General features: G+C 41.2%; 3 protein-coding genes and 1 long non-coding RNA gene across 4 annotated transcripts; all 4 read left to right on the plus strand.

Annotated features, from left to right (window-relative positions):
* Positions 1-324: 324 nt before the first annotated feature.
* Positions 325-708, plus strand: LOC119279321. Its single transcript, XR_005138057.1, has 3 exons — positions 325-378; positions 487-588; positions 664-708. It is a non-coding gene; the product is annotated as an uncharacterized LOC119279321 (long non-coding RNA).
* An 844-nt stretch (positions 709-1,552) lies between these two features.
* On the plus strand, positions 1,553-4,059 carry LOC119352582. Its single transcript, XM_037619159.1, has 9 exons — positions 1,553-1,558; positions 2,408-2,519; positions 2,614-2,690; positions 2,938-3,054; positions 3,162-3,236; positions 3,348-3,503; positions 3,578-3,640; positions 3,717-3,806; positions 3,877-4,059. The coding sequence occupies exons 1-9, from the start codon at positions 1,553-1,555 to the stop codon at positions 4,057-4,059; spliced, it is 879 nt and encodes a 292-aa protein (XP_037475056.1).
* A 770-nt stretch (positions 4,060-4,829) lies between these two features.
* LOC119352593 lies at positions 4,830-5,677 on the plus strand. The gene is made up of 4 exons (XM_037619165.1): positions 4,830-4,928; positions 5,011-5,136; positions 5,215-5,418; positions 5,489-5,677. The coding sequence occupies exons 1-4, from the start codon at positions 4,926-4,928 to the stop codon at positions 5,675-5,677; spliced, it is 522 nt and encodes a 173-aa protein (XP_037475062.1). The 5' UTR covers positions 4,830-4,925.
* Positions 5,678-7,248: 1,571 nt separating this feature from the next.
* Positions 7,249-11,725, plus strand: LOC119267546 (ATP synthase subunit gamma, mitochondrial-like). The gene is made up of 9 exons (XM_037548949.1): positions 7,249-7,483; positions 8,490-8,533; positions 8,616-8,768; positions 9,480-9,593; positions 9,657-9,784; positions 10,548-10,670; positions 10,782-10,901; positions 11,107-11,228; positions 11,371-11,725. Exons 1-9 carry the CDS (start codon positions 7,377-7,379, stop codon positions 11,438-11,440), a joined length of 981 nt encoding a protein of 326 aa, XP_037404846.1. The 5' UTR covers positions 7,249-7,376; the 3' UTR covers positions 11,441-11,725.
* Positions 11,726-12,686: the final 961 nt, after the last annotated feature.

Below are 12,686 nucleotides of genomic sequence, written 5' to 3' on the forward strand. Positions count from 1 at the left end.
GGCGCGGCAATGGTTTACAGATCAAGTCCAAGACCCTAAACCAATAATAAATCCCAAAGGCAGACCAGCCAAAGAATCGAATAAGAGGTTGAAGCCATTCCTGGAGAATTTGAAAGCAAAAAATAAAACATTGAAGTAAGTGTTTGGTCATTTTGATGTGTACTGCATATGTTCATTTCTTGGTTGCAGCCTGTCAATATGGTTTACTTTTTGCAGGAAAGTTCATGGTCAGTTGAGTAAGGGGAGGAAGAAAAAAGTGAACAATACTGTAGAAGAAGGAGAAGGAGAAGGAAAAGGAGAAGGAGAAGAAGAAGAAGAAGAAGAAGAAGAAGAGGCGGCAGAAGAAGAGGATCGTGCTAAGAAGAGGAAACCGGTGAAGTAAGTTTTAAAAAAAATCATGTATCTTGTGTACTGTACTTGTGCAAGTCGAACTGTTGTTGAAGCATGTTAATATGTGCAATTTAAACAATGTTTTGCACTACACAGGAAAGCTTCAGCAAAGGTGACTGAAGTTAGTATGATGACTCGGGGGAGAAAGAGAAAAGAGAACAATGACGAAGTGTGTGCTAAGAACAAAAGACCTTTGAAGTAAGTTTATGCATTTTCAGAAGTCCATGTTGAACCCTGTGTCGATACGATGTTAATTTATTTGAGTTTGTACAGGAAAACGGCTGGAAAGTCTAAGTAGACAGACAAAGATGACAAGGGGGACAAAGAAAAGATGATAATAAAGCCACTTTCTGTTTGCCATTATTCTATCGAATTGTTGGTCACAAGTGTTATACATTCAGTTTTTTACTACGGAATTTATCATCAGTTATATTTGTACTTTGAATGAGATGTAGATGCACGCTACATTTTCCCGTTTATGAGATTGGAATTTACAAGATGCATCAGTGTTGACTCTTGTTGTTATCGTACTGCATGACTACGTGCCCATCTTCTCTTTGTGTTTCTGTGAATGAACATACTTGCAGTTTCTCTCGTGCTAATCCTTCTCACAGCGGCCATGCATGCTCGTGCCAGTCATGCGTTATACATGGAATTGATTGATCATGTTTCTATAATTGATTTGGATGTTCAGACGCTTTCTGGTGGACCATAAGCGCATCATGATCAGTCAGTAAGAGCAAGAAAACCACCATGAACTAGTACGTTCGTTCAGTTCAACATTAATGATCTGTAGGTGAAATCTAGTCTTACAAAGTGGGGATTAAAATTCTAGCAACATATATTATCATCGTGAACCAAAAAACTATTGAGTATCTTCTACATTTGTATCTCTCTTCTTGCAATTTCTTTGCGAGTATTATGTCATTCGACGTGTCCTTCTCGCCTGTAGTAGGCAACTCTGATGCTAGAGAGTATAATTTGGTCTCTAATTCTGATATTTGTTGATCCTTCTCCTTCAGAAGCAAGGCCGCAGTAGCCAATGCATCTTCATGACAATTGTCCATTGCCGTTGTGCAGTAATTGACCATCTGCTCAGCGTAGTTGTTGAGGAGGTCTTCCCGAATGAACAACTTGCAACCCAGCTGCGTACATTAATAACATGGGGGTATACGTCAATAATAAAACACTAGGAAATTCGTTCGCAACAGTGCATGAGGGTGACAACAGACCTCATGCATGTTGCATTTTAGGTAGCAACAACGCGTGTTATAATCAGTGTAATAGATGTCTCGGACTACTGGCTCGTGACAAGCACATAGCAACTCAGGCAAATCAGGATCATCTGCAATACAGTGTGAATCCAATCAGTACCGAACGCTGAAACTAGGAATCAAAGACATTTTAGGGTTCTAGGAACGCATAGCAACTCATATGAACGATTGTTGTGGCCCTGGGGAGTTAGTGCAGTACCTATGAGAGAGTGGGGATGACCACGAGAAGGTCGGTGTGACATCGTTCACCAGGGGCTTCTTCGGCGGTTGTGTGCTGCCCACGAGGAGGAGAACCAGCCGTGGATCCCAGCCAGCAGAGTTGGATCTGGATCGCCGAAGATGAGGTTGTGCTGGAACGAGATGGAAGAGGCCGAGATGTGGTTACGAGATATGCACGATTTGTTAACAAATCGGTAGATATGCGTTTCTGAAAAAAAATCAGGAGATATGCACGGTTTGTTAACAAGTCAGGAGATACCTTCCATGAAATTAGGAGACGCGCCAGCTGGTCAACCAATACGTTTAAAGGAAAATAAAACCAGTACGTTTCTTTGAAAAATAAAGTGTGGCGAGGAACATTCACGAAGGCTAAAATTATTAATACAAATAAACAAAAATAATCGAATTGAATCTTGTCGGCCAGTTTTTTAGGGTTTTTTCATCGAAAAACCATAGAAATTGCATAAAATGTTAGATGTGAACGAAAATTGGCATGTGTGCTTGCAATGTTGTTGTGTGCGTAGAACACATCACAGGCCTACCTAGCATGGGGAGGGACAAATCCTCCGTTCAAAGAAGTGCAGGACCTATGGCTTGATTTAAAGGATCCTGAAGATAACAAACTGACCTTGAAAGGTATATGATATTTTCAAAACTATTTTTTCGTTTGATAATGGAACAAATTTCATAATTACAATAATTGACAATTGTTGACAAACAACCTTTTCAGGTCTTCGTAAGAAGATGATCGGCGAAGAGAGGCCACGGTTTGTGAAGCCTTACGTCTTGTACACTATTGGCAAGTTGGTTTGCCCAACGACACAACCTTATGTTGATCCCAAATATTTGGGAATTGTCGTGGACATACATACTATAAACTCCATAAACTATGCTAAACTATCTCTCGACCACTTAATGTCAAGTGTGAGGAAGTTTGTGAATGGTGCCGCGAACTTGGAGGGGAACCTCCCACTACTGCAGGTAGTACGAACTCATTATTTTCTTTGATGTTCTTTAATTGGTCACTTATGTATTCTTTTTAATTTTCTTGCAGACTTGGTTCTATGAGAAATTCCGAGTCGACCATATTGATCGCACCATTTCATACCTTCAACGAGATAAACCATTGATCCAATACTGGGACGAAGCAAAGGCTGGAAAGGTCGACAAAGTAATATCGTAGAACTACGTAGGAGTAGGACAGGTATATGCTTACTGTTACTAGTTGTCATCTGCTCAATTTTTGCAAAATTGATCATAATATATAAAAAAATGCAGATGGTTGAGGACCTCAGACGCCCTTGGAAGCCAGTGCCCAAGGTTTCACATCAACCTACAAAGTCTGCTTTTGAGGTACGTCCTATGTAACTTGTACAATGATACTACTCGTTTCTTAGGCTGAAACTATTTGTTTGTACAAATAATTTTATGAAACAATCAGTTCTAATTTTTCTTAACTTGTAGGTCGATGGGACACTAGGCCGCGTACTCGCCCAGGTGGGAGAGATAAAAGCAATAGTGTCTCAGCAATACTCAGAGATTTCCGCACAACTGGACGGAGTACAAAGGCGCCAGAAGCAAAACAGCATGCGCTTGGAGGACTTCATTTGTGCATTCAATGTACGCATATTTCTTTTTTTTTTGTAATTCATCCTGCTAGATAAGTGCATGACTAACATTTTTTTCATTAATAGGATCATCGATTTGGCGTAGGACAGAAGGACTTTAATGAGGGTCAGAGAGTTAATAATATCAAGGTATGTCACAAAATTTCTAACTATCTTCATGTAGAGAACATATGCTAACCATTTTTTATTTTAACGTGCGAACTAGAAAACCTCAAAGAATGTTGCTGCTAGTACAAATGAAGTGCCAAAGTGTGTCTACAGCAACCCCAGCAAGAACCTTGCTGGGGAATTTGAGGTATGAATTCCATCTTGGAACAATGTTTTTTTGTCAACCATACTTACTGCTAACTTGTCCATCTGTACAGAAGGTAAAGAAAACACCTGTGGACCCCCACAAAGGAAAAACAGACAGAGATGACGCTGTGGACTCATTTGGTAAGCGTTTTAGGAGTGACAGCAAGAACTTACCCTCCCAATCTGAGGTCAGCATCACATGTCTGAACCATATTGCTAGCAAAGGTTTTATTTCAACCATATTCTTAACTTGATGACAATATTGCAGAAGGTGAAGAAAACATATGTACACCCCCAGAAGTCAAAGACTGAAAGAGACGATAGCAAGAACTTACCCTCCGAATCTGAGGTCAGCATCAGATGTCTGAACCAAATTGCTAACAAACATTATTCTCAACCCATATTCCTAACCTTAAGTCAAATATCGCAGAAGGTCAAGCCTACGTCCATGGATGCCATGGACTCCATAGGGAGGCGTGTCAGGCATGACGGCCGGAAGAAAAAGAAGTCCTCGCTCCTTCAGAGCGAGGAGTATGAATTTTACACCCCGCGCTCAGAAGGAAAAGAGCTCTATCTCAACAGACACATGACAGTAACGATGTTATGTACACACAGAATAAGAAGATGAATCCCGGGAAAAGCAACGGCCAGCAGCTAAAACAGCTCAAGGAGGACTTGATCAATTTTCAGGCAGAAACAGATCGAGTTACACAGAATATAGTAGCTGATTTTGTAAACAGTACTCCTGAGACAGCCAAGTTGGTGAAAATCAAGGACATACTTCTAACGCAGAAGTATCTTAAATGCCTTACAACACCAGATCAATCCTCCTTTGCAGCTTGGGTGGATGACGATGTAAGTGCTAACGCAATATGGTATCTTTGATTATTTATATGTTTTCCAATTAAACTAATATCTTCTTTCTTAGGTACTCGATGCGGCAATTGAACTCCTACGTTTCGACGGACTAGAAGGTGTACGAGATCATGGTACCGTGTATGTCGAAAGGTCTACCATTGTCAACATCCTGAAGAGAGATGGCACAGTCCCGAATTGTACCTTGGATGTTTTAAGCGGCAAATCAGGCACTAAATGGGGAGATAACTACCTGCAACATGACATGGTAACAACATCCACCCTTCTGTTATAATAATAAGAAATTTGATTTTTAGGCACTTCAAACCACTTACAAATTTTGCACGCAGATTTTCCTACCTTCAAATATTCCCAAGAACCACTGGTTCCTGGCTGTTGTCAACTCCCAAAAGAGGGAGATTCAAATTCTGGACTCACTCCAATCACGCAACAACCGCAAAGAAGTAATTGCTGCGGTGAGGCTCTAACAACATTTTATATAACTTACAGTTTATACGAATACGGTACTAAATTGAGTGATATGTTACTTGCAGCTTCTTGGAATGGAAACACATATTGATATAGCAGTGATGCAAAATGGAATGCAAGGAAGTACATGGCCGGACACTCAAGTGGCTTCGTGGCCTATCAAAGACTATGAAGTGCCACAGCAAACAGATGGCTGTTCCTGTGCTCTCTGGGGGTTGAAATTCATCCAATATTGGACCGGAGTGAGATTGTCGGCTATACTCAACCAGGTGCCTAATCTTCCCTATCTAACTTAACTTTCACATATACAAAGGGTCCTAACATCTACCTCCTATGCAGGATGACATAAGACAGTTCAGAAGATGGCTTGCTGCTGCCTTGCTCAATTCACCTCACAATGAGTTGAAAGTTCGGAAGGCCATACCAGCAGTTGATTTAGAAGATGATTTAGAAGACCTCGACCTCGGAGGTGATGACGGACACAACGACAGCGGAGATGTCTCAGGAGACGATGGTTCCGCACTATAGTTGTATGGCGCTAGACTTAGGGTAGAGTTAATAGGATTGGGCGTGGCGTGGTTTTTGCCCCGAAGAAGGTTTCCACACCGTTTTCAGTTTTATTACTTTATCTATACAGCGGAGATGTATCAAACAATTTTTTTGGTTGTGCTACTTCATATATACGGCAAATTGCCGTACATTTACTACTTTTATCTGCATTGAATATCTACATTAATTTTTAATTAAAGTCTTTCACACACAAAATCTTGTATTCTTTGTTTAATGATGCAATTCCCTTTGGTTTATAGGATGTGCTTCAAAAACCAAATTTCTAAGTGGCTTTACACTTCCGGTCGCAATTTCCTTGTTACTTGTGTCCTTGGAAGCAACACATTCTTTTTAAACCTGGGGTTTCAGTTCTGTATTATGCCAATGAATGATAGGCAAATGCTGTCCTGTTTGCTTACCCATTTAATCGGTGATCAGGATTTTCTTGGCCACCAACTTGGGAACTAGCCATTGCCTAACCTCTGAGTGTTTATCAGGTGTACTAATTAACTAGACTGAACTTATGACTATGACTGAATCTGAAACTGAAACTGAAACATGCTCTCTGGAATCTGAAACTAAACATTCTCTGCACTGAAACAGAAACATCCTCTCTGGAATCTGAGACTAAAAATGCTCTGCACTAATATCACATACAAAAAAAAATCTGCTGGTGCGATGGAACTCGTCCTCCTTCGAGGACCATGGCTGGATCAGGCTGGTGCGATGGAACTCGTCCTCCTTCGAGGACCATGGCTAGATCAGCTTTTACGATGGAGAAGCTAGCTTAGGAAATGGACAAAAGAAATGGGGGCCAATGGATCGATGGGTCGGATGCGAGTACCTGCATCGGCCGCGACAGATCTGTACGGCACTGGTCGGCGGCGCGTACGACCTTCACGGCGACGGGGCATGCCGGCGACGTCTCGCCTTAGTCCTCCCCGTCGGCGACCCGCTCCACATCCCGCAGCTTAGGAGGGGAACACGAACGGCGGGGACATTTAGCCGCCGACCACAGCCGCCTAGGACACCGGGGAGGGGCGGCGCCCGCGGTGCTGGCTCGTCCGGGTACGGCGGGGCGCCAAACCATACCGACCGCAAATACTGCGCGGAGGGCACTCACGGCGACCGGGGTTCGCCGTCGTCCTGTCGCCATAGCGCCGCCATCGGTCGCCCTTTTCCTTTGACCTTTCATTTTGGTTGTGTGCGTCGGCCGTCAGACTGCGGGCGAGGAAGGGCGACGATGGCTATTGAAAAAACAAATGATGACGTTAAATTCCACTAATGCCCTTCACTTGTTTTTCGGGGGAACCAGCCCGCGTTTTCGTTAAACAGTGAACTACCGAAACTACCCCTGATCGCAAAATATACTACCAGAAATCTGAAGTAGTATTTTCATATCGGGGCCATCCATACAGAAAAATGAACGGCCAAAATTCATCTGATGCACCGTAAAATGTCTCTTTTTTTCCCCTGAATGGTAGATGCTCTAAAATTCTATTACAGGCACATTCTGCCTCAGCCCCTTTTAAAGAGGCCCTTCAATGCTACTGTAGGGCTCGTCCGCCGCCGCAACCCCTCCTTTTCCCATCGAGTTTGTTGAGGCGAAGCGAACTCGCCTAGCATTTGCAAGAAATTCCAGATCCGCAAAAAGCAGAGAGGAACAACTCCACCGGCGATGGCGATGGCGATGGCGGCCCTAAGACGCGAGGGGCGGCGTGTCCTCCTCAACACCCCCTCCCCGGCAGCCACCATGGCTGCGCTCTCCCGGGCTGCCTCCCAGTCGTAAGATCCCCATCCATTTACTCCTTCCCGATCTATCCTCCGCCTATATCAGTGGTTCTCTAAATATCCGGTCGGTCTGGCGATAGATCTGATCACGTGTTCTTCGTCAAATCAAAGTTGACCTCCGAAATGCGAGGCGCGTCTGGCCTGTGTTCTGCGAATGTATGGCGCCTTTGCGCGTCTGTTTGCTGACGGTAGTTTGGGTTAAGGATCCGTGAAAGGTTCGTTAGGGTTTGAATTATCTTGGGAAAATGATATTGTAAATGGGATTCTGAATTTCTATCTGAGGAACGCTTACGATTTCTTGTTGGATTGTGTAATGTGATGATTCTTCTCGTGGTGTTGTGGTGTTTTTTTTTGTTGTGTCAAGGATACAAGATTTCGGACCATTTCTTTAGGTAATGGATGCGAGGAGACAAGAGTCATGATTGTTTGGGATTCACCATCATTTTATTTGATGCCGTTACTGTCCAAAGATTATGGCATTATGTTATATTGTGCTTTCTTGCTTCCAACTGTGAACCGTGCATTATGCTGATAATTTGTGTTTAACTAATTCTTGAAAATTTATGTGTTTAATCCTCGCTTGCTATGCAAAGGTATGACATAATGTTTATTTTGTGCTCTCATGCTACCAATTGCGAATTCTACATATTCTGCTGAAAAGTTGCCGGCTTAGTGCTCCCGTGCTATGCAAAGGCTGATGGCATTATGATTGTTATTTGCTTTCACGCTACCATTTGTAATTGTTGCATATTATGCTCCTAAGTTGTGGCCCACTAGTTTTGTAAAATATAATGCGTTGAAATTTACTGGTTTGAAGGTAATCAGGGCTTTGTTAATTTGGTTTCACTTTCTACACACAATGCCGTGCTTCCTGTGAAATTATTTGTTTGGATTACTTCAATATTCCACCATTTATTTGACAAATTCAAAGCACCGTTCAGCTGTTTGCATGATATTTATGTTAATGAGAATGTGACTATGTTGCATTTTGACCCTTCAGGCAGATTGCTCCGCTTGGTGCACGGTCGATCTCAACACAAATTGGTTAGTATTTTCATTCCAACCTGTTCTGTATTGCGTACATGGAATGGTGTCGTATTCATTGGCCTGAATTAATGATTTTCAGTGAGGAACCGCATGAAAAGTGTTAAGAACATCCAAAAGATTACGAAAGCAATGAAGATGGTTGCAGCATCAAAGCTTCGTGCTGTTCAAACAAGAACTGAGAATTCACGTGGTCTATGGCAGCCATTCACAGCTCTTCTTGGGGATGCTCCTAGTATGTCTAAGCCATCATGTCATATCTTATACAATGCTTATTTTAGCATCTGTTGTTTAATTGCCAACAGTCTTGTCCATTGTTGCTAATGGACTGGTGGCTGTTCCTGCATGTTAGGAGACTTGTTGAACTCTTGAGTAATTATTTTAGCATGTAGATGTAGAAGGTCCAAATGATGTTAGGTGTAAATTCCTAATTTTGCATCTGCATAGCGCCTATCTTGCCTATGAATTCAGCTATTAAAATACAAGTCATGTGACATTAAAATTCTACCACTGTACTCACACTCCAAAAGAGTTTTCAATTGTATAAATTTTTGTGACATATAACTCATATTTTATTAGTTAGTTGAGCTCTGATTTTGTGGGGGGCTTTTATATGTGGACCAAGGGATTAGTGATTGAAAGACACGGGATATATCTTTAGTTTCTTCGTCATAAACATCTAATACATTCAGTAATTCAGTGACCCACAGTTCTTAATTAATAAAGTAACTCATGATGGAATGGGCTCTTTTGACACCTTAGATCCAGTTAGATCTTACAACACAAACTTATCAGATGCTGTTGTTTTGTTCTTTTTGCAAGACCATGAATACTATTCTTGCAGATGATAATGTATCAATTTCTTAGTTCATGTTTTGTTCTTCTTGCAAGACCATGAATATTATTCTTTTTCTTGGGTGGTTAAAATCTTTGATACAAACATCAGGTGTAAATGTCAAGAAGAATGTTATTGTAGCCATTACATCTGACAAGGGTCTCTGTGGTGGTATCAATTCTACATCTGTTAAAGTCAGCAAAGCACTCCAGAAAATGACTTCTGGTAATTTGGTTCATGGTTATATTTTGTTATTATATGGCTATGGCTTATAACTCTAGTAATCAGGTCCAGAGAAAGAAAGCAAGTATGTCATATTAGGAGAAAAGGGGAAAGTTCAACTCATCCGTGACTCCAGGAAGCATATTGAAATGACAGTATCTGAGTTGCAGAAAAACCCTATCAATTACACACAGGTAACTGTTTTCCGGGCTTTTAATTTCTATACATTTGCTAATTGCAGTTAATTATGTGAACATGTATTTTAGTTGGAGAATTTGTTTTAGACCTTGTACCTTCTAAAACATTAGTACAACAGAGCATGCCTCTATCCAAGTATTTTCTTTTCTGCAGTTTCATGTAGATGTAGGCTTTCTGAGTTGGCTTATTTGTTTTGCAAGTATTGTTGATTCTAACTGCATGGACAGCTCCCACATAAGCATTGTTGGTTTAGTCACACACATAAGCATTGTTTGTTTGCAGTGTTACTCTTCATTCCTATTTTGGTTTGAAAAAAATCTTAGGTAATCGCAATGCAGCTGACTGATTCTACTTAACATAATTTGATCCACTTCTGTTCACTGAGCATGCATTAGCATTTCAAGTAGTTTACATTAGCTGACTTTCGTTTAAAGTGTTCTTTCATATTTACCAGTTTCTTATTCTTAGAATAGAAGGCACATGTGTTTTCCAGGTTTTATCTATGACCAACATGTAGTTCAACAGATATTTGATACTGTTAGAAACTTCACTTACAATGAAGCATCACTTACGTATCACATAATTTACAGTGTATTATAATGTTTGACTAACTGTTAGTCAAAGATAAAATAATGAAAGTATCTCTGCCTTGTATCATTGGACGGAGGGAGTATCTAATTCTGGGATCAATGGAAGGTTTATGTGTATATTTTCCCTCTTTGTGTGAATGTACTGGTTCTAAAATGATTTTTTTCCCAGGTTGCTGTGCTGGCAGATGATATCTTGAAAAATGTTGAATATGATGCTATAAGAGTTGTTTTTAACAAGTTTCAGTCTGTCATTTCATTTAGGCCTACACTGGCCACAATACTGTCCCCAGAGGTGGGTGCTCGTTCTTGAGGCATATATGAATTTGTGCTTCCATGACTCGTGCTCGCTTAAATTTGTTACCGACTAAGGTAATGTTGGCTTCAATTCTCCTCTTTTTGGTAGGTTATGGAGAAAGAATCAGAATCTGGCGGGAAGGTTGGTCAGCTGGATTCGTATGAAATTGAAGGAGGTGAAACAAAATCAGAAATCCTGCAGAATCTTACCGAGTTCCAGTTTTCTTGTGTAAGTCGTGCGTCATTGCTTGACCCTTTTGTAGTTTCATCAATATTTGGGGATGATTTCTGTGGCATTGCTCTATCCAAATCAAGTTCCAAGTTATTAGCATGTTAGTGTAAGCATTTCTTGGATAGCACAAAAAATATTTTTGTTGAAATTTTGTTGCCACGACATTGTTGATAATGATGTTTGGAATTTGTACTCTTGGCAGGTTATGTATAATGCTGTTCTAGAGAATGCGTGCAGTGAGCTTGGTGCCCGTATGTCTGCTATGGACAGCTCCAGCAGAAATGCCGGTGAAATGCTTGACCGTCTTACACTGACATACAACAGGTTACCCTTCTAGCTTTCTGTAGCTTTCAGATTTTCAATGCATGAATACATTAATCTAAGTAAAAGTATCACTTAACACATCAGCATCAGACAACATATATGTAAAAGGTGGGCGAGGATTCACCCTGTTTTATCTCTGCAGGACACGTCAAGCATCTATCACTACTGAGCTCACTGAGATCATATCGGGTGCCTCTGCTCTTGAGGGATGATGATGAAACTTTATGCCATCATCTTTTTTATTTTTCTGTTCCAATGAAGGCCACTTCTAATCTAAAAACAGCCTTTTGCATTCTCCTGTGAGTGGATCTGAGCATCAATAATTAGCCTGAATACAGGACGGATATGCCTTGTCGCGCTATCAACCTTGCTTCGTTTTGTTCAAAGTTCAGCAGATGTCCATTTATAATTTGAGGCAGCCTTTCGTTTTTTCCGTGAGCGGATCTTTGTTCTAAGTTGCAATAATTAGCCTGACTAAAGGAGGTGCTTTAAGAATATGACTTGTCTTGTTTTGTCCAAAGTGGCATCATGAGACCGCTTGTACTCTGAAATGAAGCAATAACACCCGAGCACTTTTGATCCACAAAGTAGCAAAATGGGTAACAGTTGTAAAAAGCTTGGAGCACTTTTGTCTGATCCACACAGTAGCAGGCAACGTGGGACAAAGAACCTCACCAGCCAATCAAAATTGGCGGCTGTCGTGCCCATTGTTCTCACTTTTAGTGAAATTTCACTAATTTTGGTACATACCTGCCTTTCGGTCAATATTTCAGCAATTTCAATAGTGTGCAGAATTTCAAATCATTTTTAAAGTTATCCTTGGATTTTTAAAATGTTTGGTTTGATCTCAATCAAATTCAAGTGAAAATTTTGGTCCTTTGGTCGAAATGATAACAGAAATCACTGAATTTCATTGAAATTTAGTGATTATTGACAATGGCTAAAATATTTCTGAAACAAAAAACCTGCCTTGCCATGTTGGCCAACGATCAATGATGTACATTTTCAGAACCTGCCTTGAACTTATTTGGAATTGTGAACACGCATTATTGACAATCAGCGGATTTGCAAACTGCTGCCTATGACCAATGTGTAGCATCTCCTCGTACTTCATCACTCTGCCAAAGCCACGACCGGTTTTGGAACAACGAAGGCATGACAAGGAAGCAAACTGCGACCTATGACCAATGCACCATCTCCTTGTGCATAGCCATCTTGCCTCAGCCAGTATTTTTCCCTTTGGCTATTTTTGCCGACATGTTTTCCTTGTCTTGCATCCAGGCCTTTAAAGCCTTTGTTTCCAAGCCCGCAAAACAGGCACATGTTCAGGTCACGCAACCCCAGGGAGGCCGTGAAAGAGGTTGTTGGAGAAAGTCGCTTCGCCACCCTCGGTGAGAGAGGTGAGGCCCCGAGGGGCGTCTTGGACAAGGTCGAGCCCCAGAGAACGACTATGCGGAA

This window comes from Triticum dicoccoides, chromosome 1A, assembly GCF_002162155.2.
Source record: "Triticum dicoccoides isolate Atlit2015 ecotype Zavitan chromosome 1A, WEW_v2.0, whole genome shotgun sequence".
NCBI lineage: Eukaryota > Viridiplantae > Streptophyta > Magnoliopsida > Poales > Poaceae > Triticum > Triticum dicoccoides.